Below are 23,029 nucleotides of genomic sequence, written 5' to 3'. Positions count from 1 at the left end.
ATTTACAGTGTCAACATTTTCAGTACATTAGACTACCCTTTGATGTCATTTATACTGAAGAATGGTAAAAAATATCACACCTATGTACATTGTATGCATCTACAGAAGTACAATACTTTGAACTGGTATCGTTATTTTTACAGAACCTGAGAACCAGTCAATTCTCCTGAGACAGCATTTACTGCAACATCTGACAGACTCATCTAATCAGAAAACAGCCATTATGTTCAATAGTTATTCAAAATTAAAAAAATATAAAAATTATAGGTTTATAAGTGAGTGTGTCTAAAACAGTTACAGACCATTAAGTGCCTCTAAACTTTGAGAGCTATATGTATATTTTACCACACCTATATAAGTCATCATTTCATGCCCATGATCTTCTTAGGAATAAAAAGCATTTGAAAGCATGACAATTAACAACTGCGCTATGAAGATTTTTCTGTGAAACTTTGATATAGTAGGGAAACTTTGTGTAGCTATTCCTATTTCACACTGAAAATTGTTCTAGTAATGGTTGTAAATTGCTTCATTGACCATGAAGCCTGATTCCTTATAAAATACTGATGCATGAATAATTAAACAGATGATGTCTATTTTCTGTCAGGGAGATGTAGTATTAGCATCACTTCCATTTTGCCAGATGATTACTGACAAATTTATCAATAAAATTGACAAGGGATTAATGTACATTTGATTAGCTATTCATGGCATCTATGAGATCCATAAGAAGATACCTCAGAAATGTTTAGAAGAGGGTGAGAAAAATCTATACAAGCAAGGATAATGGATGCTTATTCTGCATATCAGGAGAAATGGGCCAGAATTTAAGAGAGTCTTCATGAAATTCTTTCACAGGTACTTAAGATTCTGAGGAAGATTTTCCATAAATTCAATTTGATAATAAAAACAGAATTTGTAGGTAATTTATGATTATGGGCATTTTCAGATAAGAATGGTTTTGAACTATTTTGAGTTCAGGTCTAGTTGATTTTTCTGTGAAATATCTTAACAATATCAGTTTATCAACAGTTTACAACTCTGTGGACCATTATTGATAGCTTCAGAATGTTCAACGACCTAGAGGGGAAAACAATGATAATTCATCAAAATGAATGAAGCCACGGCTTTGTTTGTAATTAAAATATGCTTTGATTTTGGTATGATAAATCAATTCCTATATCACGTTGAATTGCAGGTCAAAGGGACTTTATTGCCTTGTCTTGTAAATTAAAGGGAGCAATGGCTCCATAACATGATTTTCCTATCAATTTGATTGGCCAATTTGTGCTTGAAAGTGAGGGGAAGATAATGGGGAAGAATTAATTGACTGAAAGGCTTTTTTCGACTTTCCTGGGCTAGAACAGAATTTGAATTGATTCACATCTTTGTATTCTGTGAAGGCCAGAATAGGTATTTAAAAAATTGAGGTTGATTTTCTAATAATTTAACCATGAAGAAATCTAACAGAAAAATTGTGATTGATCATATTTGCAAAACAGAAGAAAAGGATGAATAAGTCAATATCTTAGTACCAGACAAAATTGGACATAAATATGATCAATTTAAAAGTGGATGCACAGCCTCCAAGAATCATGTGTCATCTTTAAAGTTGGTTTTCAAATATGATAGGCTGCTTTTTCACCTGTCTTTAAAATTATGGATTCCTACCACCACCACCACCCCACATTCTAAAGAAAAAGAAGAAAAAAATTAACAAGCTTATTAATGGAATTTATGTCATCCCCACTTAAATCTTGTCCAAATGACTTGTATTAATTTGTGACTTTGCCCTTCGGCCTTTTTACATCAGAATCAACCTATCACATGTTTTTGCTATAGCTAGACAGCATTGTTCAAAGTGAATACGGAATCCATTTTATATTACACAACTGTATTTGAATTTTTGATCTTGACCTTTAGCCTTGTGACCTAGGGAGTTATAAAAATTCATTGGAAAGCTTATTACTTTCAAAGATATCATCTGGTTCAGATTCAAGAAGACAATATCACTAAGTGATAATATCAATTGGATTAACTGGATTATTTTAAAAGCAATGTCAGGTCAAGGTCATTTTCTTTTTCCTTGATATAATAAAAAAAAATTTTTGCCAATCATGTGATGCCTACTTCTGTTTTAAAAGATTAATGCTTTTCTTTTTGCATAAAAAAAGATGTTATCATATAGAGTCTATCAGAGGATACTACCAAATTGACATAAATAATTTAAATGAATTAGATATTGGCTAATCAGAATTTCCTCTATTTTTCTGAAATTCTAGGGGATTATTAGTTATTTTTATATGCTTCATATATTTAAATTTTTCACATATGGTAAAGTAGTTATGTAAAGATACAAAATGATACAAAAACAAAAAGTTTTGACTATTTACTAAGCGAGAAAAAAGACTTTTTACTGATTTTTTTGCTCAAATCTGTACTTGGATTTGAAGCTTTCAAAAGCTAACAAGATTGTAGTTTCAGTGGCGGATTTAAAGGGGGGCGCACCCGGCGCGCGCCCCCTTAAAATTGTCAAAGTTAGCGTAAATCATAGTTTCGTCGAGAAAATGTTAAAATGTCTACTCTGTAGACCTCATTTTTACCCTACAAAATCTCTAGAATCCGGGGGCCTCAAGGTGGCCCCCAGACCCCCTGCCTACTTTTTGCCCCTAACTTCAATTCCCGGATCCGTTCAGTTTGTTCAGAAAATCTTATTTATTTTATATTTTTTAAAACTTCTGTCCATTATTATTATTTTTAGTTACAAAAGAAAATTTATTTAAGTCTCTAATTGTTTAAAAAATTTAACTTTATTAATGTTCTTTAGTAATTTTGAGAAGCAGAAAAAGGGAGTATTTTCATAAACTCAGCTTACCATTCTATTTAAAGTTGTACAATTAAGAGGAGGAAAGAAAAATATGATCTTTTAAATCCCTTACATAATGTAAGGGATTTAAAAGATCATATTCAATTTGTAATATATCAATAGATGCAATACATCTAAATATATAAGACATATATTAAGCAAATATAAATTGACTATATCTTTTAGAAACCAGACAAGAATCCCTCATTGAAGACATACGCAACGTAGTTTGTAACTTTACTGTCTTTTTCCCTGGAGTTGAAGAGTTCCAATACTTAAAGGAACTCTGAATTATACAAGAATTTACATCAATTGATATCTTTTCAAAACCCCTGGTGATGCAGGGTTCGACACTAACTTTTTAAGGCTTTAGTCCAGCCGGACTAGTGCTTCATTACTTTTACTAGTCCGCACGCGATTTTATTAGTCCGTCAAAAAAAAGAAACATCAATGTTTTTTAACATTAATTTAACATGACAATTAATATACGTATTATTTTTTGAAATAAACAAAGTATTTACGTGAAATATATTATTCCACAGATTCATGAAATATCGCAATCAGCAAGTACGATCGTATTCCCGATCTCGTTTTTTTTTATCTTTACATTACATCCAAAACGTCCAACATCTTTCTTAAAAGTGTCATACTAAATCATGATCGCTTAAACCTTATACTTCATATTGATCAGTCGAAAAATTAAGCGCTGAATTGACCCGGTATTGCGTAACTCCCGCCAAAAGCTAGAAATCTAAAAATACACGCGGGATTTCTTAGTAAAAGTTCGGTAATTTATTCATATTCTTTATTGGTCCGTTCGGACTAATAGCCACATATTTTATTAGTCCGAATGAAAATGTATTAGTCTGAGACTAACGGACTAACGTTAGTGTCGAACCCTGTGATGCATGCTGAATTTTTGTCTACGAACACCTGATGGCACTATAATCTTAAATTAAGAATATCTTGAAAAATTATCAGTAGGTAAGGTACGTTGCGCATGTCCATAAGATCACTATTTCGAAATTGGTATGATTTTTGGAAACGATTTTATGTAATGACCTTGACCATTTAACCTCGAAGTCAATAGAGGTCTTTTTTAAGTCACTGGGAGTCATGGTATCTAATTTCATTACAAAAGCTTGTTTACATTTGAGATATCATCCGGAAACGGGTAAAGTGTACTATTTCAGAAGATTTATGAATTTGTGACCTTGATCTTTGGACCTCAAAAACAATCAAGGTCTGCAAAAGATATGGAATGTCATTGGAAAAGCTTGAGTACTTTCAGAGATATCATCTGGATACGAAAGTGTTATAGAAAGACAGACAGACGGACTCACAGAAAGGGGGACAAAAATAATTTAAGGGGGCATTTTCCAAAAGATCTTTGTTTTGATACACAATTTTGATTCGACGTCAAGAGGAAACTGGCAAATGAAATATCCATCAAAGATCTTGCTACTACGTCCTGTTATTTGATTCTTCACTCCTAAAATTGACCGATCCGCCTTTTCGTTGACAATGGTACATTGATTTACTGCAGGAAGCCCGGATTGGCGCATCGATCGATGCAGCTCTGCGATTCCTGCTTAATGAAGTTACCTCGGTAGAAAGAAAAAAAAAAGATACTGTTAAAAGCTTAGGAGAGGCTTACCTATATCTGATAGAAATTGAGGGGGATTAATGCAGAGGGATTATATCTTAAGTGTAGGAAGGTAAGTTGTCCAGGTGTCTGTTGGTGTTTTCATTTGAGAAGCGACAAATCAGATAAGTCGTAAACTGTGAATTAGTAAAAGCGTGAGACTGTCGTATGTGCTTTAGCTGTTGGTAATTGAAAAAGAGAAATAATTTAAGAACTCCTGATACAGATATCATGTGCTTTCTCTCTCTCTCTCATGCATTTAGTTTCATTTTTACCGTTTCGAAAATTCTAGGATTCTTCCTGACTATTTTTTTGTGCTTAAAAACAAAACCGCTTTAGAGTATTTGACTCTTATTTGAATCTTTAATAATGATAAATTGTTGTAATTGCGACCCGGTGTTCACGATGAATAAATAAACCTTGTAGTCGTTTTTCGTAACTTGATTAATTTTGCATTCGTTCCGCTATAATGTAATGAAGGACATCGATCTTTTCTCCCAAAGTAGTAACACGGTTATATGGGAATAAATTATTAAAGACCCTATATATATATATGTACTCGTATACAGTTTTGTATCTTGTATGTACTACATACCTGCTCTTTCCTCATTCAATATTTACTGGATATTTCAATCATTTGTTTGACATCCTTGATATCTTATACATTGTTACTGAGTTATAGAAAAGAAACACTTTGGGAAATAGCGTCAATTTCATACTTTATTTGATTTAATTTTATATTTATTAGAGTTTACATGTTTTTCTTTTTTATTTTCTTAATGATTTACATCGATGCATGTCTATGATACTTGGAGGTTGCGATTATCGATTTATTGATCTATCGATGCAGATTCTCGGGTGTCAATGGCCTTTTCAGACCAATCTTCAAATGCGAAAAGGGCGGATATACTAATTCATCTCATGTTGTGTCTTGATTTATAATCGATTCTATATTAACATACCTAACATCCACCACGCTTTCTTAAGAATCCATTTAACACAGGCTCTAGATTACTGCATGGCTATAATACTATATCTTCTTTCCACACATCTGAATGTACAGCGTATAAATTAAGTAAATCTATGCAACTTTTTGTCATCCTAGATTTAAAATATATTCTAAAAGACATGAATTAAAATGGTGAATATAATCAAAAGTACGTATAATGCGTGAGGCGAAAAATCTTCAGTAACGAGTTTGTTGCGATCTGCTTAGACTGTAACTGTGTTCTTTGACAGACCGCTGGTTAAGATGCTAACATGTTTTTTTTTTTTCAATTTATCAATTTTCAATGAGTACATAACAAAGTAACTCACTTGCAATTAAATATTAATTGTTCATTCGTGAAAGATATTAAGTAAAGATTTCATTAAAAAGCTACCTCTGATTATTTCCCATTTTTTTTAATTTACTTTTTTTAATTACAATTATCAGAACGGTCATAGTTGGTAAAAATTCTTTACGTATTGCATATAAAAAAAAAAGCAATCTACTTGCGGGATATGAACTTGTGTTTTAAAATGAGTGCAACTGTATACATAAATTCTTCATTATTATTTTTTTTATTTATTGCTTAAGACATGCATCTAATCGCATTAAAATAAAATATACATGCATTTACAAAATGGCATTACTTAGCGGTGTTAATATGGTACAGGTATACAACATTTTATATGATTGAATAATTCCTATCTCTCTGATTGGCTGAGATCCAACATTGTAGAAAAAATAATATATTCACCTGCACGCGACCTTCCAGATGAATATAAGGAATTATTTTTCTCCACATTAGACTGAAATAGATTGGGAAATTTCAAATTGATACAAATAGTTTTGGAAAGTTATTTCATTTGCACCTGACTTATAAGAACAAACCATTAAGGTGCATAGAATCTTGGGTGAGGGGTGGGTGTATGTGTGTGTGGTGGTGGTGGTGGTGGTGGTGGTCGGGGGGGGGGGGTTTAGGGAAGTTGTAGGGACCTTGCCCCTCTCCCCACCTTTTTTTTAGCGTAAAATTTTAATTTAAATTTTAAGGATAAAATATTTTGATTTGTGAGAATTCGAGGGGGGGGGGGCTAGCCAAATATTTTTCCAGATAAGTTGTCAATTTTTTTCCCCTCATGTTGCTCCTCCCTCCTGACGTGCCTGTCTGACATTTAGTTTTTCTACATAGCACCTAAAATAGAATTAAATATTACAAATTAATACAACTAAATGTTTATTTCAACGCCGTTTCTCTCATTATGTTTGGCTAGTACTTCAGTAAATGTAAATAAGTAAGATGGTTTGGACCGCTTAAAGAGTTTGTGTCATTTAATCATTGAATTATACAATAAAACAATTACTGCTGTTTTTTCGGTCAATACGATGATTTAGCCATCTTCGAAGTAAAATATTTACCTCGCCCTTCGGACTCGGTGAATATTGAACTCCTTAGGTATCTCAATCATCGTATTGACCTCAAAACCAGCAAAAATTGCATAATACAATAATGGAGAATGTGAATTGAGAAAATTTAGGTACATGCAATCAGTGATTAAATTATTTCTATGGTTTTATTTTATCCATATACAGTAATCCACTTATTCATCAATTTTATAGATATTGTCTCACGTTTCCTTCCATAGTGTAAAATGGAATCTAATTACGTTGATCTAGAAAATATCATTTGTATTAAAAAAAAATCTCTTTATGGCATGAGTGATGTTCGTTCAGAAATCCTGGTACAGTGTAATCCCATGGCTAAATGCATTCATGACGATTCTAAAAATAACACAAACATTTATGTATTAAAAAACATATATGTGACACAATTAATACTGATGTAAGAGGCCCCAAAGGACATGCCAGGTCTGTGGTGTAAAGGCGTCGCGGATCCTAATTATTCATTGTTATCTCCCCTGTGATAAGAACAATGTAATGTGTGTATATCAGCTTTCAAGTTTCAATACATTATAGTTTTTCAACCCATGCAGATCTAAGCAATGCCAGAGAATGTCAATTCTATATTGTAATTGATCTTTACCTTGTCTTTGAATTTTTTTTATTAATTAAAATAAATCTATCCTTTTTTACTGTCCTTTTGAAAATACAGTTTGCCCTCACTGTTTCGATAGCATTTTCCGATACAGTGTCAGCTTTCACTTATATCGTATCGATTATCCAATAATCATTTCTAAAGTATGCTTATAACGAATTAATGATAGTACTGAATCAATATTTTAATTGTTAATGAATGTGTTCTTTGTATCATTTTATTGCAGTATTTTGCATATTAGAAAGTTCTATGAAGCTATCAAAAAACCGTTGATCAAACTTTTGTTTACATAAAATATGCACCTTAGTGAAATATGCTAGGTCACAATATTTTGTTTGATTGCCAGCTTGGTATTAACCCTTGTCTACTGTGATAAAAAGAAGATATGATTTGCCTTCTTAACATGTTAATTTGATAGCCTTCTTTGCCTAGTGGTTGTCTTTATTCGCGCTGTTTTTATATACAATATATTTCTCTCCGTATAGTGATCAGCACATAACGTGGTCACCAAAGATTTCCATACTGCTCTGCCCTTTTCCCACCTCAGGACTTACCCCATGTCCATTTGTTCTCTTCCATTTCCTTTTAAACTGATCTCCTCTAAAACCTCTATTGTACCACTCTGTTTCTTTCCAGTTAATTGGCCTCATTCTCAATCTTTTGGATAAGTTCGGGTGCAGTCTGTGTATGTAGCATATCCTAATGTATCATTTTCATATACATATATTATTTATATTATATTTTATTTAATTGAGTTATCTCCCGTTTTTGAAATGACTCAATAGACCAAAAATTAAATAGAGCGAAATATAAATGATGAGTTCATATGAAGTATCAAAGTTTCAATGGTGTACTGGTGTATATAAGTGAATTATGCATACATCACGATAGATCTGTCTGTTGCGTAGGTGGAAATCTTTTCAGTATAGCTTCTATTATAGGTGATGGAATTACGCCTATTTACTCCCCGGCGAAATTTACTTAATCACATGACAAAAGATAGCGCGTAGGATGTAAATTTATATTTACAAAATAGTTTCTTCTATCAATATACAGAAATAGATGTGATGGTTAATTAACGTGGAGTTTTCCCATTTCATCCTTAAAATTTCATGGTGTCACGTAACGTGGTTTATTACCTGTAAATAGAAAGGAGATCCAATCTCAGCTCATCTAACACGTCAGTTTTCATACCTTTATAATAAAGCTATCGAGAGAGAGGATATTTTTCTATTTCCAGTCTTGTCATTTTTTCTTCTCACTTGCATGTAATGGTTGCATAACCTGCATAACCGTATAATCTTTTTTTTTTTAATTAGCAACATAATGTCTGAATCTGCGAAAATTATGATTTACAACACCAACACTCAGTTAAGGATATAGTATATATAAAGTACAATAATTGTGAGTTTCCTGTGCCCTGTGTATCAATTTCTTCAATATTCAAATGCCAATTTAAGTGATTGGAATTTTCATAGAAAATCTTCCGATTTCTTTTCTGGCAGAAACGAATATTTTTAAAATTTCTGTATATATACATGATGAGTAGAATTCTCCAAAACTCCAAAGTCTTAACCTGAGAGAGTTTGGTATAAAAAGGATCAACCCCTCCCCCTATAAAAAAAGGGGGAAAAATATTAAAAAGCGCCCACTGTAATATATAACAAAGTCCTTCGTTTATGTCAGTAGACCGGTTTATTGTGTGCTTGGTGTAAATACATCATCCAGAGACTACACGAACGAAGAAAAGAAATATGAATCACTTCTTCATTTACAATTAACCTTCGGAATAAATCCATTTGTTTAACTAACACATTTTGTTTCTACATGCGAAACATGGATATATTGAAATCTGTTTGGACAGTTCCACATTTCTATTTACAAAAATCAATAACAGCGTTACTTGATATTACCGTTAATTTGTTTTTGACAAATAAAAAATAATTGTAGACAGTCTGACCAAAGACGCTTAGAGTTTACTGTGTAGTCACGCGACGAATTCCATTTAAGGTTCATCGCCCCTCTGATAAGAGAGATAACTTTGAGTGGATAAATGACTATTTTTCATGTATTGGCCATTTCTATCCAGTTTGCCCCGCAAGTTATTCTGAAATTGTTTGCATTTTCATTATAAATGCCCTAAAACAAATTCAGTATGAATGAATAGAGAGGTGTTGGACCTTAATATGTATTATGATGTTTTCTTGTTGGAAGTTTGGTCAAGACTTCAAATGTTGTTTCTCATTCAAATTGTATTGTTCGAAGCTTGTTTATTTCATTTCCCTGATTTCCTTTTAAAAATAAAACAAACAAACCTGATTTTGTTTGTGCTACTTACTTCACTTATTTTGTATCCATATACCGAGCTAAAAAGACCACATTGTTGTTAGAAGTCAGAACTGTTACTGTGTGTCATCATCGGTCAATATGATTTTTTTTTCCAGTTTTGAGATGATGCCAGAAATACATAAGTTTGCATAAAGATTTACAAGTACTATTCCAGGTAGCATTATAACTTTGGGTGACACATGATAATTTTATAATCCTTTTTGTTACCTTTTGTAGTAATCTGATTCACATCAGGCTGAAGAGGAGCTGGTGATATGAGGGTTTTTGTTCTTTATACGAATTAAAAGTGTAACATCCAGTGTTGAGAAATTTGTGCAGCCATACTTTCTCAGATATTGCTCGAATCATTAGCGTTTGTCACGGTTAGGTTGGTCGGCCTGAAAGAATAAAATTATCTTGTTTTTAAAAGTTCTAATTGATAAATTCCGAGATTATAATAGAAGCTTTGATATAGAGTTCCCTCGTTTTAGGCTTCAGACATGTAAAACGATAAATGCTTATTTGTGCCCCGTGATTTCTCCTATTTTGGATACTTTGATGTTAGGATTCCTATTTAAAGAAATAGTAAGTAATTATATTGCATTGTGGGAATGTAAGATCAATTAATTTCTTTTCAAGTTTCAAGTTAGTTGAAACGCTAGATGATTAATTGCAAGCTCTTGTACATATTTTTTTAAAAGTTGTTTCAGGTTAATTGTTAGATCTCACAATTCATTTTTTTAAAAACAAGGTTAGTTTTATTTGTTTGTTAATTTGTTTTAGTTTGTGTTTTCTATTTGTTACCGTATTTAAAAGTCTTGTTTGGGTTTGTATTGAATGAAGAGAGGGATACCTGCCGGTGGTTTGAGGAGTATACTAATTGGTAGGGTTTTTCAATCAGGTTTATGCAAATTCCAGAGGAAAAAAATAACGTTAAAGTCTATTTTCTGCTTATGGCATGCTGTGCATTTTTATGAGCGAGATGGAAGTAAATAGCGCCTATCGCGGGAAAGACAATAACAGTCCGTGTGACTAAAATGCATCTGACAATAACACCCAATAACATTCTGTCCGAGAATAACAATCCGTAAGACATTTTACTCATTAAAACATATACTTTATACAAGTGTCTCATATTATTGTCGGAGGAAATGGTTCTCCCGCTAGACCAGCCGACAGAGGGAAATCAATGTGATGTTAATCTGTTTTGGTGAGAATGAAATACGTTGGACGCGACTATAAATGACTTACCGTGATTTCTGATGTACCAGCGGATATTAACCGTTTTCATGAAAGCTTCGTTGTAGAGGGGATTGCTTTCTTTAATGAAAGTTTGATAACAAGTTTTTATTTGTGGGTCTCCTAACGTTTTCAGAAGCACTAATGGTCCGGGAAGTAATTTCAATTCATCGTCTTGGGTTTTATGTTCGTACAAGTTATTGATCTAAAATACACATTACTGAGACAAGTTCATGTTCTGTTAAATCATTCTAAACATGCTTTGAGATTAATATTTGGTCTATAAAAGGCAAACCTATATCACCTATGAAATAGAAACATCAATTAAGTAAGCATCAACTATAGCACCGTAGGAAATATGATTATAAATTAACTACATGTAAGCATTAACTTCATTAAAAAAAACATACAGCATCTGTTTGTATATTAGATTAGATTGGTTTTTGCCTTTGTGTTTGATCACAAACTACTAGAGTATCATATATACATGATTATGTGTAATCATATTGGTGGTCAGTTCTACATTTGGTTAAAAAATGATATTGGAAATGTTTGTTATTTACAGTGCATATGAATCCTGAAATGACAGAACCGCTAATGATATCTGTTTGAAAGCCGAAGGATTGCTAATAGATTTAGTCCTCGGGTATCGGTCTTGTGAAATAATTAATTCCTCGGGGTTCTATATAGATGACACTGCTCGTGTTACAAGAATGTATACAATCAAATGTCCTCAAGGTTACGGAGAGAATCATGGAGTTTTTTACTACACATATTTATGTCAGTTATCAAAGTTGCATACATATTCACTTGTTTCTACAGACATGTTATAACAAGCCTTATAAAATCAATTAGAAAGAGAACATCCTATCGTAATGAGTGTATCAATAATTTAGACGAATTGCATGCGCGGGTAGACTACAGTATACATATGTACGTACATCCTTGAGAACATCGAAAGTATATTGTGCGCTTCATTCAAAGAAATTGTTAGGATTTTAATGATTATTCATGATACTGAGAAGAGTAAAAGAGTTTAGTTTTGATCGGCGCAAAATCTGCATAAATATATTTTCTATTTTCATGTGACTTATGGTATATTAATTTGACATCTTTGCAAGCCAGGAGTGTCGGTACGCCAGGGGGAACGTAGCGAAGATATCACATCAAGTGATCTGAACCTAACTTTTTTAAAGTTTTAATGATGAATGTCTGAAAATGGAATTTGTTAACAAAATGAAGCAAAACAGGTTTTGAACAGAAAACAGGAAAACGGAAAGCGGGTAATACAGTGTTGTTAAACTATTATAAAGCATTAAGGAAACATAGTTTTGCATATGATAAACCTATTTTATCAATCATAAACATATAATGTTCGGAATGTTAATCATAGTAACTATACAATTCTACATTAATCATCTCTAAACTACAGTGAAAAACCTCGGTGTTTCACAAGTGAAAATTTCATTTGACTGCGAAAATGATTTACAATGCAAATCATGTTTTTCGATTTTTAAACTATGGACAGATATTGAAATCAAGAAAAGTTTAAAGCAACATAATATCAAAGTGCCCGCTCTATATCCATAACATTTGTAAAGGAATACATGTAACTGTCTAGTTTTTTGCTTTTATGATGTGATCAAACAGCTTTGCTCACGTGATAATTTGCATAAACGCTGAACGTTTGGTTTAGACTTCATAAACTACCCTTTACATCGATAAATATACCGTAGTTTACATGTGACTTTAGTTAATGCTCTGAAAACTTATGTTTACAATTATCAAATTCAAATTACTACTGTATGTTTTTCTTCTATTTTGTGAAATCGGCGTGCGGAAGGAAACGGTATACAATAAACAGTTTTCAGAGAGTTAAAAAAAAGAAAAAGAGAGAGCTTATTGTCATATTCCAACCAGTCTTCTATCTAGCTTGGAGCTCGAGAGAGAGAGAGAGAGAGAAATACTTCAAAAAGAGATGATATACCACCATAGCAAATTCATCAGCAGAAAATCCATCAGCTCTATGAAGGATACTCGGTAATACTAGGGGGAGGGGAATGGCAATGTAGTAAGATGTAAAGGGGTCAGTGAGGCATCCAGTGGAAGAGAGGAGGGAAGAAAAGATAAAAGGAATAGGGATCGAGGAGGAGTGTGAAAAGAGGAGGGAAGAACAGGAGGGGAGAAGAGGAGTTTCTCCCGTCCACGGTTACATTTTAAGGAATTTAAGATCGCACCATGTGATAAAGACAAAGCTTTCTTGTTCAGTGTTGTAGAGAAAAAATACAAGTAAATTTGCTTGCTCATTTTCAATCATATATATGAGTATAAGGACTCAGGGTATCGGTCAGCGTTATGTCGGTTGATAGCTTCATCCGTTAACCTGAACCCTTGATATTAATGTGAAATTTTGAATTTTTTGTTTCAGACAGGTTCTCCTCGACGAGAATTTGGCGAGACTATGAGTGATGTTGCCATAGCTCTGGTTGTCATAGTAATCGTTGTGGCAGTAACGATTGTGATCGCGGTGTTGATCCGAGTTTACGGGATTTACCATCTTACCTCATGTTTTGCCTCAAGTGAAGAGAAAGCTGTCCTGACACAACATGAACAGTATAATGGGTATATGGTACGTAACTTTTTTTAAGTTGATGGCAGAACACGCACTTGCAAATCTGTTGCAATGTCAATTTGGATTCGAGACTTGAGAGAAGTATAAGATTGATTTTCTAAATAAATATGATGTGTTTCAGTTTATCATGTTGACTTCATTCACTGCCTTTCTTATCTGTAAACTATTTACGTATGTAAGAGCTACAATCAAAATTTGGTTGCTATGATCTTGGTTGCCATGGTATCATACGGGATTTTTTTTTTAATTGATAGTTTCAAATACTTTGAATCTTTATTTACCCTTAAAAAAGACTAAGATAACTAAATTGGCCACTTACACAAAAAGATAATACCTTGTTACCACTTTTGATGTAAAGAAATGTCTTCGAAATATATCTCTAAATAGATGTAACCATGGCTACGTTTGGCATACATTTTATATGCTGGCAAATGCTCTGTGTTCACTAATTATAGAAGTTACATGACCAAACTTAATCGCCGACGGCAGAGAAACAATCAAAATAAGTACATGTATATATATATAGGTTTTAGAAATATGATTCTAAACATTAATATCACGGTTGCCATAGAAGCACAACATATACCTACACACAATTTGTGGCTTAGCTTTGATAAATACCGCCATCTCATGGAAAGACACGGAAAATTGGTGCTACCAAATACGTGTACTATATCATCTTTAAGGTTCATCAACCTTCTAAGAGAGGTAACTCTCACTGGAATAAATGGCCATTACTCCTTTATAGAACCGTCAAGTAAAAAGGCCATTTCTGTCAAATTTTGCCTCGCAACGTAGACTGATATCGTATGCATTTAATTCTAAATTACTTCTATTTTGGAAAATGATAATAAACATTAAAACAAACTTTTATATGGGTGATCAGAGGAACAATGAACCTTAAGACCTTGCGTTACACGGATAGCATAAGGAAAATTCAGAAATTATTGTTACTCAGTTAATTAAGGTTTAAGTAATTATTTGCTGCTACTTTATGAACTTAGTTACTATAGTACCTTATAATCCAAAAATATAGTTATTCCAATCACCGAAAATGGTAATAATCTAATAGAATTAAAGTTGAACAATATATATTGAGTGTGTTTGATGAAGAAAAGAATATTGGCTGTGGCTACCAAGAGGGGAAAATGTACAATTTTCCTAATTTCTTGGCAATATTGAACTTTATATGTGGTAACGTCTGGCATCCAATTAGATATTTTGTGGTAGCTAAAACTGAAAGCCAGCGTAATTGTTGATAGATGTCAATTTTTAAAAAAAAGTGCATATTTGAAATTTACATATAAGGGTATGTTAGATCAAGTGGCGGTCGTCATTGAATTCTCAGTCGTCTAACACTGTACATAAAGTCTGTCACTTCTTAATATTTTCTTAGACCGGCGTATCAATTGCATTTAAAACATGTGGTATTTATCAATTTAATATTTTTATTATTTTGTATTTCAAGGTCAACTCAGAATCGTCCGAATTTGCCCTTGACACAAGTGGGAAGTACGCACAATATGATAATGTCGTAAGTGATTCACGGTATGGACAGTCAGAATCGCCAATTCCGGATAGCGCTCGCAGCAGTCCGGTTTCTGTTGGGAATGCATCAGTGGGTAAGCATAAATCATCCCCTCGCCAGTGCATTTATGCACATGTCCATCACAATGCCGGGACTCATGAATTGTCATGTAGGTGACCAGGGGTACAAGTTATTCAACTGAGGGTTAAAGGGACAAAGGTCACTGTTACTGCGAGCCCTTGACAGTGCCATGGGCACGATATGTTGCATTTGAGTACCATGTGACTATTTAGTGTTAAACTTGCTACTGAGATTTAAGGTGACCAGAGACATTTTGAATACTTATTAGCTTTGTGGACACGATGTGTAGTGTCCTTTCTGACATATTTCATTACAATAGCGTACCATTTGATTATTTTTTATTATTTAGTCTCAAACTTGCCTCAAAGAAGGTATACGTAGTTGACCAGAGAAACACACCTGTTTCATTTAAGGGTCAAAAAGTCAAGGTTAAAAATTCATGTGAGTCCTTTAGTGTTGTGGTTACATGCTTGACCTTTCAGACTCAAACTTGCCTCAAAGGTAGATTACGATTTTAAAAGGGAAGCAGATCTATACATGCATGTATATATACCTGATAGGGCAAAAACATTTTAGGTTAGACTGTGATAGGTTTAACTAATTTACTGACCCAATTTAAAGAAAACCACTTGGCCGTGCAGTTTCATACTTACTACAGACATTAGTCTTACGAGTACTATAGACATGCACAGTGACCCAATGAAGAAAACTTTAATTCAAGGGTCAAGAGGTCAAGGCCAAAGACTGATAGGTGATTTGTAGATTTTAAATTTGTTGGGGACAGCGGGCATCGATGACGTAACCTTTAAATTAATAGTAAATTTACAATGATATATGCACTCGTAATGCTGTTTTGTTTGACTGGAAAGGAAAAACTTCTCTTTCAGCATCTGAGGCAGAAATGCCACCAGCGATTCGGCGAGCCGAGTCATGTGAAAGCGTGGCTTCCGATTCGTCAGTGTTGGAGATGAAACCAGACATGCCAAAAATAGGACAGCTAGAATTTGCCTTAGAATACGACAGGTATATCTATGCTTATTAAAGAAACCGGTGTTAGACCCTGAAGATTCTAGTTTATATTACGGTCATCGACTGTTGGTGGGCAATTTCGCAATGCGATAAAACATAATAAAAATCAGGTCTTGGTTTGATTTTCACGCAAAAAGAAAATATCTGAAAATAGTAATATTAATCTTCTAACAAAAATAGTCAGAACTAGAAAAGCAATTAATTGTTACTTGTACTGCTGTAATGGGATCGAAATGCATATCAAGTTTTCAAGCTAATTTTATGCCTTCCTCTACTATCCAACTGTGTGGTTTCTTAATGGATTTTTCGATTTTTTTTCCTCGAAGTGACATTATACACTTAATATTCGATTCTTTTAATTTGTGCATGCATCTTAAGTTTTAAAGTAAAACTAACATTAACTGCTATTTCAAATGTCTAGGATGAGCGACAGGGTGTCAGTCTTACTAGTGGAAAACTTTGTTTTTCTACTGTTTGAAAATAAACAAACCGGATGTAAAGCAATAAGGCGCCGAGCAAAATCGATACTTCCTGTCACATGTCACAAAACTGATATTCGAAATCTAATACTATGTGCACGATTTCATATTTGCATTCACCGATAGTTCGTGACCACCTTTCCTGTAAGTTAATGCTATCATCATTGTTGTCCATTGATCATTCGCTCAGTGTCAACCCTAGTCTTTCAAAATTTTTGTTCAAGAAAAAATTGTCGCTTATCAATATTTGGCTTGTTAAACATGGCAATCTGATCCGCACTGAAATAGCTCTTTTCCGGAATGGGGGAGCTACAATCTGGCTGTCATCCTAGAACACACAAACATTGATCGTTTACCATAACATGTGGGTTCTATGCAAAGATATACTTTACACAGTCATTGCTAATGGTATTGTGCCCAGCCAAAATTTACACCAAAATATTTAGAGGTACTTGAAAACGTGTCCGTAAAATCCATCATGTGGCCTTTTTGGGGTGTGGGTTTTAGTTATGATATTATAATCAAGATCACAATATCATGCAGGCTTCTGTGGTTTGTTGCATTTTTATTTTTATTTTTTTTCATTTTAGGGAGGTTTCAGAGTTGATAATAAGTATCATTCAGGCACGTGACTTAACGCCCAACCAATATTCTGGTACCTTGGATACGTACATTCGGGGAATTTTACTCCCGAATTCAGACGCAAAATTTCAAACAAAGGTTAGTAATATAAATTGTAATGTTTCATATCGTCGTGATCACAACCAGGCCAAGCGTTTAATATTTTAGTTTGATGTAATTTTAAGCAAAAGGCTAAAGATTGTCTTGTAACGTGCAGCTTTCTTTTTTTCAGTAAAGTAAAAATTAAATAATTTAAACAAAACAACTTATACACGAAGTATATTTCAATATATTTTTAATGTCTTAGGGTTGTTTAAAGTTACAAGTATTTGAAGCAGAAACTGGATCGTGATCGAATAAAAAAAAATTCAGAAAATGGAAAAACCACATATCTTTCGCAAGAGACTTGGCTTACTTGTTGACAGTTCAGACATCAAACAAAAATGCAGCTCAGAAACATTGTACAATTGAAAATAATACTTTTTTGTGCTTAACGACGTGGTATCAGTGTTTGAATTTTGGAGTATATTGGATTTTCCTGTATTTTTCTTCTGTAAAAGTACAAATATCCATGAGGTTAAAACTGAGATACATGCAGAAGTAAACAAGCTTTGACAGCGGAAAAGGAAGAAAATCTCAAGAGATGGATTGAGTTGTTCAATAATGATTCATACAATTCACGCCACGTTTGACTGTAATCGACAAAAATAAAAGCAAGAACATTGTAAAAATCAGAAGCAATATACGGTGACAATGATTATTGATTGATGGCACATTTTCGAAATCCGGCTGACAAATTGTTAATTCAATAAGAATTCCTGAACTATGATAGAACATTGCCATATATGAAATCGCCCGGGTCTTCTCATTTTGAACAGCAAATTGACTATAATTGCTTTATAATTTAATGTAGAAGGTACCAAAATTTCCCATATTTGTAAGAGAGAGTATTACTTAAAGGTCAGTATATTATTCAATATACCTGACCTTTTCATTTCAAATATGAATTCTTTTACATTGTACGTGAACTAAAATCATTTTAGAGAGGATTGTAAATTATTTCATGCATATGGGGAAAATAACCTTTTTTGCGGATCCTTTTATTTTTTTTCCAAAGTGAAAGCAATTTATTGTGACCTCCATATTTTTGCGCAAGGTAAAAGGATAATCTTTTTGGAATTTCTGAACTGTGTTTTCTGTCTAGTATCATGTTGCATGAGCACGTAAAACATTGGCAAGAGCGTTAATTGTAGTTTTGAAAGGTGATATAGTACAATTTCAAACCAGTATCAAGTTTACTGATAAAATAAAATAAAATACTTTAGATTGCACTTAAATTGATATTTTGTCCACTTTAAAGGTTCAAAAGGGCACAGTAGATCCAATTTTCAAGGAGAGATTCTTGTTTGGAATAGAACCAGAGGATGTTCCGAATAGAATAATCCAATTCCAGGTGTTTTCAGTAGACAAATACGCTCGGCATAAAGTCATAGGAGAGTCCGAAATACGATTGGGAGATATAGATCTGCGCATGCCTATAAAAATGTGGTTAAATCTTCGAGATATTGACGAGGTATTTACTTAATTATCATATCATACTGATGACAAATTAAAACTTTTATGCTTCTTAAAAGATACACGTTTTAACTCAATGTTTGTATAAAATCATTAATTGTACAGATGTATAACTATTTATATTCTTAATTTGTAACTTGATTTTGCATTCACGTACCGGAGAGGAATATTCTTTTGATAAATAAAGAGTAATCCACCTTAAGACACACATTTATCTTGACAGAAACCGACAGAGTATGGAGATATTATGTTTTCACTGAGCTATCTTCCTACTGCTGAACGCCTAACTATTGTCATCGTCAAAGCAAGAAACCTCAAGTGGGCGGATCCCTCCAAGGAATCCGGTGGTAAATTCTGCGTGCGAAAATCGATTGCAAGATACTTCATGTCAGCAGTAAATCCTACCAAAAACATCTTTGCAGAGTCTCTTTGCATGATCCAAATAATTCTTGTTACATGTTTCGTTAGTCTAAGACCTTTTTTTTTTTGGTTGTGCACGTATTGTTTATCTTTTTCAGATCCTTTTGTTAAGGTTTACTTGATGCAGAACAATAGGAAAGTGAGCAAAAAGAAAACAACAATCAAACGAGGGGAGAGAAATCCTATATTCAATGAAGCAATGATCTTCTCAGTTCCTTCGTCTGCTTTACCGGTAAAAACAGAATAGATAATGAGTTCGCACACTCTTTCAAATTACTGTTGCGTTAATTTGTAAAGTCAATTTTGTTTTCCCAAAAGGCAAAAAGAAAAAGTTATAAAAATTCATTTAAATGCCGAAAATAGAGGTGAAGAATTAATAGAACCTGATGACGACTCAATCTTTTTCAGACTGTCCAATTAAGGATAACAGTCGCAGAACATATCATGGATGGAAAAACGCCATCTCTTGGTCACGTGATAGTAGGTGCTAATACTTCCGGTACAGAACTATCGCATTGGAATCAAATGATATCAGCCCCAAGAAAACCTATAGCCATGTGGCACTATTTAAGAAAATGATGAAATACTGCTGTAACTCTGTAATTACTTATGTATATGTAATTTGATGTATAATTGTATTTCAGTTTTAAATTCTTACAGCCATGATCGTGAAATGTGGTCACATAAAATAGTATATTCATATATTTTATCTAAATTTGTTAGGTCATACACAAAGTGATTTTACCTGTTCAATGTGAGCAAGTGTTTTAATAAATGTTTCTAAGATTTATTTTTATCTTTTACATTCTTCTTCACCCTATAACTATAGTCCTGCTGGACACGTTATTACTGGTGACGTAAATACAGTTAATAATGAGGACCTTAGATCACTAATTTTAAAAGGTCCTAAATATAGGGAACCCCGATCCTTCAACTGGCGTCGTAATTTCATAAATATTATGGATTCTGTAGAGGATTACGCCAGGCGATAGGCAAGATATGAAAAAAAGACCTTGACCTTTGTCAGAATAGATTAAATGTATCAGATGTATGTTACAATCGCGCATTAAAAGATTGAGGGCAATATGAGAACCATCTACCCTTCTGTATTCAGTGAAAAAAGAATTAGATAGATTACATGATCAGTACGTACTGGTCCCTGCTGACAAAGCAGGTAACAACATTGTCTTTGTTTGTAAGGTTTATTATATTAAATGTATTTTAGAGGAACTTGGATTTAATTCTACAAGTGGTAATCCAACTTATACTCATAGTTCCCTTTCTAAGGAAGAAATTCTTCAAAATCATATGTCAGTTTTGAATATTTTTAATATTCCAAACAACCAAAATGAATTTGAAATACCATATATCTCTATTGGATTCCGAAACTTCATAAAAATCCTAACAAACAAAGATACATAGCGGGTTCCAGTAAATGTTCAACCATGCCTCTTTCTTTACTCCTCACTAAGATATTAACAGTAGTGAAGGGGAAACTTCAGGAGTACTGTGCAACAATATATTCGAGAAGTGGTGTAAATCAGATGTGGATACTTAAAAATTCCAAGGAACTTTTGGAAAATTTGAAATCACAAGATTTTACCAAAATCAACAGCTTAAAAAACTTACGACTTTTCAACTTTATACACAACCATTCCCCACGATAATTAAAATCCAGGCTTTTTGATATCATTGACAGCTGCTTTTTCAATAAAAATGGAACTCGTAGATTTACTTACCTTGTCATTGGTCATTTGCAAAATTATTTTGTTAAAAAACATTCTGATTGTACACACAAGTACTCTGAGGTTGACATTAAAAATTAAAAAGATGCTTGAGTTTCTGATTGACAATTATATATCTATGTGGTTTTTGGAGACCAGGTCTTCCAACAATCTATTGGAATTTCAATGGATACCAATTGCGCCCCGTTATTAGCAGACTTTTTTTGTATTCATATGAAGCGGAATTTGTCCAAAATCTTATACGTGATAAGAAGAAAACACTTGCTGTGGCCTTCAACTCGACATTTAGATATATCGACGACGTATTGTGAATTAACAATTGTTATTTCCATTATTATGTCGATACGATATATCCCGGTGAGCTTGAGATAAAAGATACTACAGAGTCTGACACATCTGTTTCATATTTGGATATTTTACTTGAAAAGGACGTTAATGGAAATCTAACAACCAAGCTTTATGATAAACGTGATGACTTTAACTTTTCAATCGTCAACTTCCCTTACTTATGCAGCAATATACCTTCATCACCTGCATACGGGGTTTATATCTCTCAGTTGATTCGATACACATGCAAGAGCATGCTCTACGTATGTACAATTTTTAAAACGAGGTAAATTATTGACAAACAAGTTGATGAAACAAGAATATCAGCTGTCTCGTTTAAAGTCATCATTTCGTAAGTTCTATGGTCGATACATAATGACCTTGTCAGCAAATACAATTTATCATTGAGTCAAATGCTGACTGACGTTTTTTATACTAATTGTTAGGCCATTATTTACACACTGAATTGTCGACGGATTTTTCCGTTATTTCCCGATCATGACAAGGAGCACACGGCGGGTGTGACCGGTCGGCAGGGGATGCTCACTCCTCCATGGCACCTGATCCCACCTCTGATGTTTCGGAGGTCCGTGTTTGCTCTGCACCTATTTTGTAATGTTTAATGGACTTTTGAGCTTGAATACTGTTCGTCATCTCCATATATTTCATTCAAAATTTACGAATTTTTAATTAAATGTCGCCCTAATTTACATGTACACTAGCTAAGTACTGTGTTATTTGATTGTAGCTTATATAGAAACTGACCGCAAGTGTGTATGTTTCCATAAAATAAGTAAAGTAGTATTTTAAGGAAACCCTTATTGCAAACAAGGAGTAGCCACTCATCCTTTTTTCCGATTCTAGAAATTTCCTTGATGCACTGCAAGCACTTTCTTAACGGAAAAACTAATACTGTCTCAAGGAAGAACACACGATCACCAGGATCAAAATTTCTAACGAAGAGATGAACAATGACTAAGTTAAATCAGTTTATATACGCAAAAATATGGAAAACTGAACAGACCTATTGTTATACAGATGCAGGAAGAAGGAAGTACCACTAAACCTTCTAAACAATTAGGAAAGTGTCATTGTAGTGTGTATAATAGTGGAATGGATGACGTCACCAGCAAATGTCCTTTTAACGTGACTTTAATCACTGATGTACAGTTGGATCGAGAAAATTCATAGTCTGATATAAGTTGCTTTCGTGAAGATTTACATATATATGAGTGAGTTGTAGTGGACGTACGTTGTGTAAGGTAAAGAAAATCTTAATATATCCTTAGTGCAGTTGTTCCGAAGCAGGTGCGATGTATTTTGTTTATATATTGTATTCATTGAACATGCAATAAGAAATATAGGCCATCTTCAGTGGAAAACCATTGTACTTCTTTAGAATGCTTTAAGAATTGGTTGGTCTTTACATTGTACTATATGTCCGCAGTAAATTTATGAAGCTAATGTTTTTTTCAG

The 23,029-nt window shown here is 33.4% G+C and overlaps 2 protein-coding genes across 2 annotated transcripts in view; both read left to right on the top strand.

Annotated features, from left to right (window-relative positions):
* The window catches only part of LOC133201827 (nucleolar pre-ribosomal-associated protein 1-like), a 33,838-nt gene extending 33,242 nt beyond the window's left edge, over window positions 1–596 (top strand). The window contains exon 34 of the mRNA XM_061337631.1: window positions 144–596. Coding sequence (XP_061193615.1) covers window positions 144–289 — 146 coding nt within the window. The 3' untranslated portion in view covers window positions 290–596. The remainder of the gene's footprint in view (window positions 1–143) is intronic.
* A 3,836-nt stretch (window positions 597–4,432) lies between these two features.
* LOC133201684 (synaptotagmin-12-like) lies at window positions 4,433–20,271 on the top strand. The gene is made up of 9 exons (XM_061337473.1): window positions 4,433–4,584; window positions 13,545–13,745; window positions 15,217–15,370; window positions 16,245–16,380; window positions 17,456–17,585; window positions 18,847–19,059; window positions 19,285–19,408; window positions 19,580–19,713; window positions 19,890–20,271. Exons 2-9 carry the CDS (start codon window positions 13,578–13,580, stop codon window positions 20,058–20,060), a joined length of 1,230 nt encoding a protein of 409 aa, XP_061193457.1. The 5' UTR covers window positions 4,433–4,584; window positions 13,545–13,577; the 3' UTR covers window positions 20,061–20,271.
* Window positions 20,272–23,029: the final 2,758 nt, after the last annotated feature.

This window comes from Saccostrea echinata, unplaced genomic scaffold, assembly GCF_033153115.1.
Source record: "Saccostrea echinata isolate AGI-Se365-2 ecotype Australia unplaced genomic scaffold, CSIRO_AGI_Sech_v1 ptg000045l, whole genome shotgun sequence".
Taxonomy (NCBI): Eukaryota; Metazoa; Mollusca; class Bivalvia; order Ostreida; family Ostreidae; genus Saccostrea; species Saccostrea echinata.
The sequence above is the reverse complement of the archived record's forward strand: the minus strand, read 5'-3'. Positions and strand labels throughout refer to the sequence as shown.

Coding starts and splice junctions, on each gene's coding strand:
- LOC133201684 (XM_061337473.1), top strand. CDS start 13,578: ATGAGTGATGTTGCCATAGCTCTGGTTGTCATAGTAATCGTTGTGGCA. Junction 17,586..18,846: donor ACGCAAAATTTCAAACAAAG/GTTAGTAATATA, acceptor TCCACTTTAAAG/GTTCAAAAGGGCACAGTAGA. Junction 19,409..19,579: donor TCCCTCCAAGGAATCCGGTG/GTAAATTCTGCG, acceptor TATCTTTTTCAG/ATCCTTTTGTTAAGGTTTAC.